The following is a 909-nucleotide window of genomic DNA, read 5'->3' as shown; positions in this document are numbered from 1 at the left end:
TAAAAAATATTAATTATTACTACCATTATTATTCATTTGATTTCTATTAAATCTAAAATAATTGACAATAAAACTTGCTGATTTTAGATTCTAATTTTGGATAGAGAAACTGTTCAACAAATCTCTTTGATATTTTCTCAATCTGAGTTGTTAAAAAGGGAAGTATTTCTTACAGAGCTAATAGATGTGACAAATAGGTCAAACCATCCACATTTCTCTGGAATTTACTTTATTAGACCAAATAAGGAAAATATCTCAATTTTATGTAATGAACTTAAGAAACCTTTATTCAAGGAATATTATGTATACTTTACTAATAATATATCCCCACAAATACTACAAAAGATTGCTGTTAGTGATGAAAATGACGTAATTAAAAGAATACAAGAAGTCAAGTTAGATTTTAATGTTATAAGCTGCGACTTATTTTCATTGAGTATGAACTATTTTGGTAAGTTTAAATTTAATCAAAACTATGTAAAATATTAATTAATTCAATTTCGAATATTAAAGCTTCAATGTATAATCTTCCATCAAGTTGGACAACTTATGAAGAAACATTATTCTCTAGAATGATTGAAGGTATTTACTCAGCAAGTCTTCAACTTGGAGAGATTCCTGTTATACGATATTTAGCAAATTCTCCATTATGTAGAAATATTGCATTTGCAGTAGAAAGAAGACTATTAGATTCTAATCTAATAGACTTAGTATCGGGAGAATTTGTTAACACTAGATCAGAAAGCTACGATGATAAGAGAAATGAAAGTACTATTCTATTAATACTTGATAGAAGAGAAGACCCTGTTACTCCTCTTTTAACTCAGTGGACTTACCATGCAATGATTCATGAATTATTAGAAATTAAGAATAATAGATTATGTTTAGATAATGGAGAGTTCTCTAACA

At 27.0% G+C, this 909-nt stretch overlaps 1 protein-coding gene across 1 annotated transcript; it reads left to right on the top strand.

Moving 5' to 3' along the window:
• Positions 1–518: 518 nt before the first annotated feature.
• On the top strand, positions 519–909 carry Chro.50427 (hypothetical protein; the record flags this gene model as incomplete). The annotated part of the gene is made up of 1 exon (XM_660211.1): positions 519–909. A coding segment is annotated over one exon (391 nt), but the record flags the coding sequence as incomplete, so codon positions are not given.

This window comes from Cryptosporidium hominis (assembly GCF_000006425.1).
Source record: "Cryptosporidium hominis TU502 chromosome 5 CHRO015155, whole genome shotgun sequence".
Classification (NCBI taxonomy): Eukaryota; Apicomplexa; class Conoidasida; order Eucoccidiorida; family Cryptosporidiidae; genus Cryptosporidium; species Cryptosporidium hominis.
The sequence above is the reverse complement of the archived record's forward strand: the minus strand, read 5'-3'. Positions and strand labels throughout refer to the sequence as shown.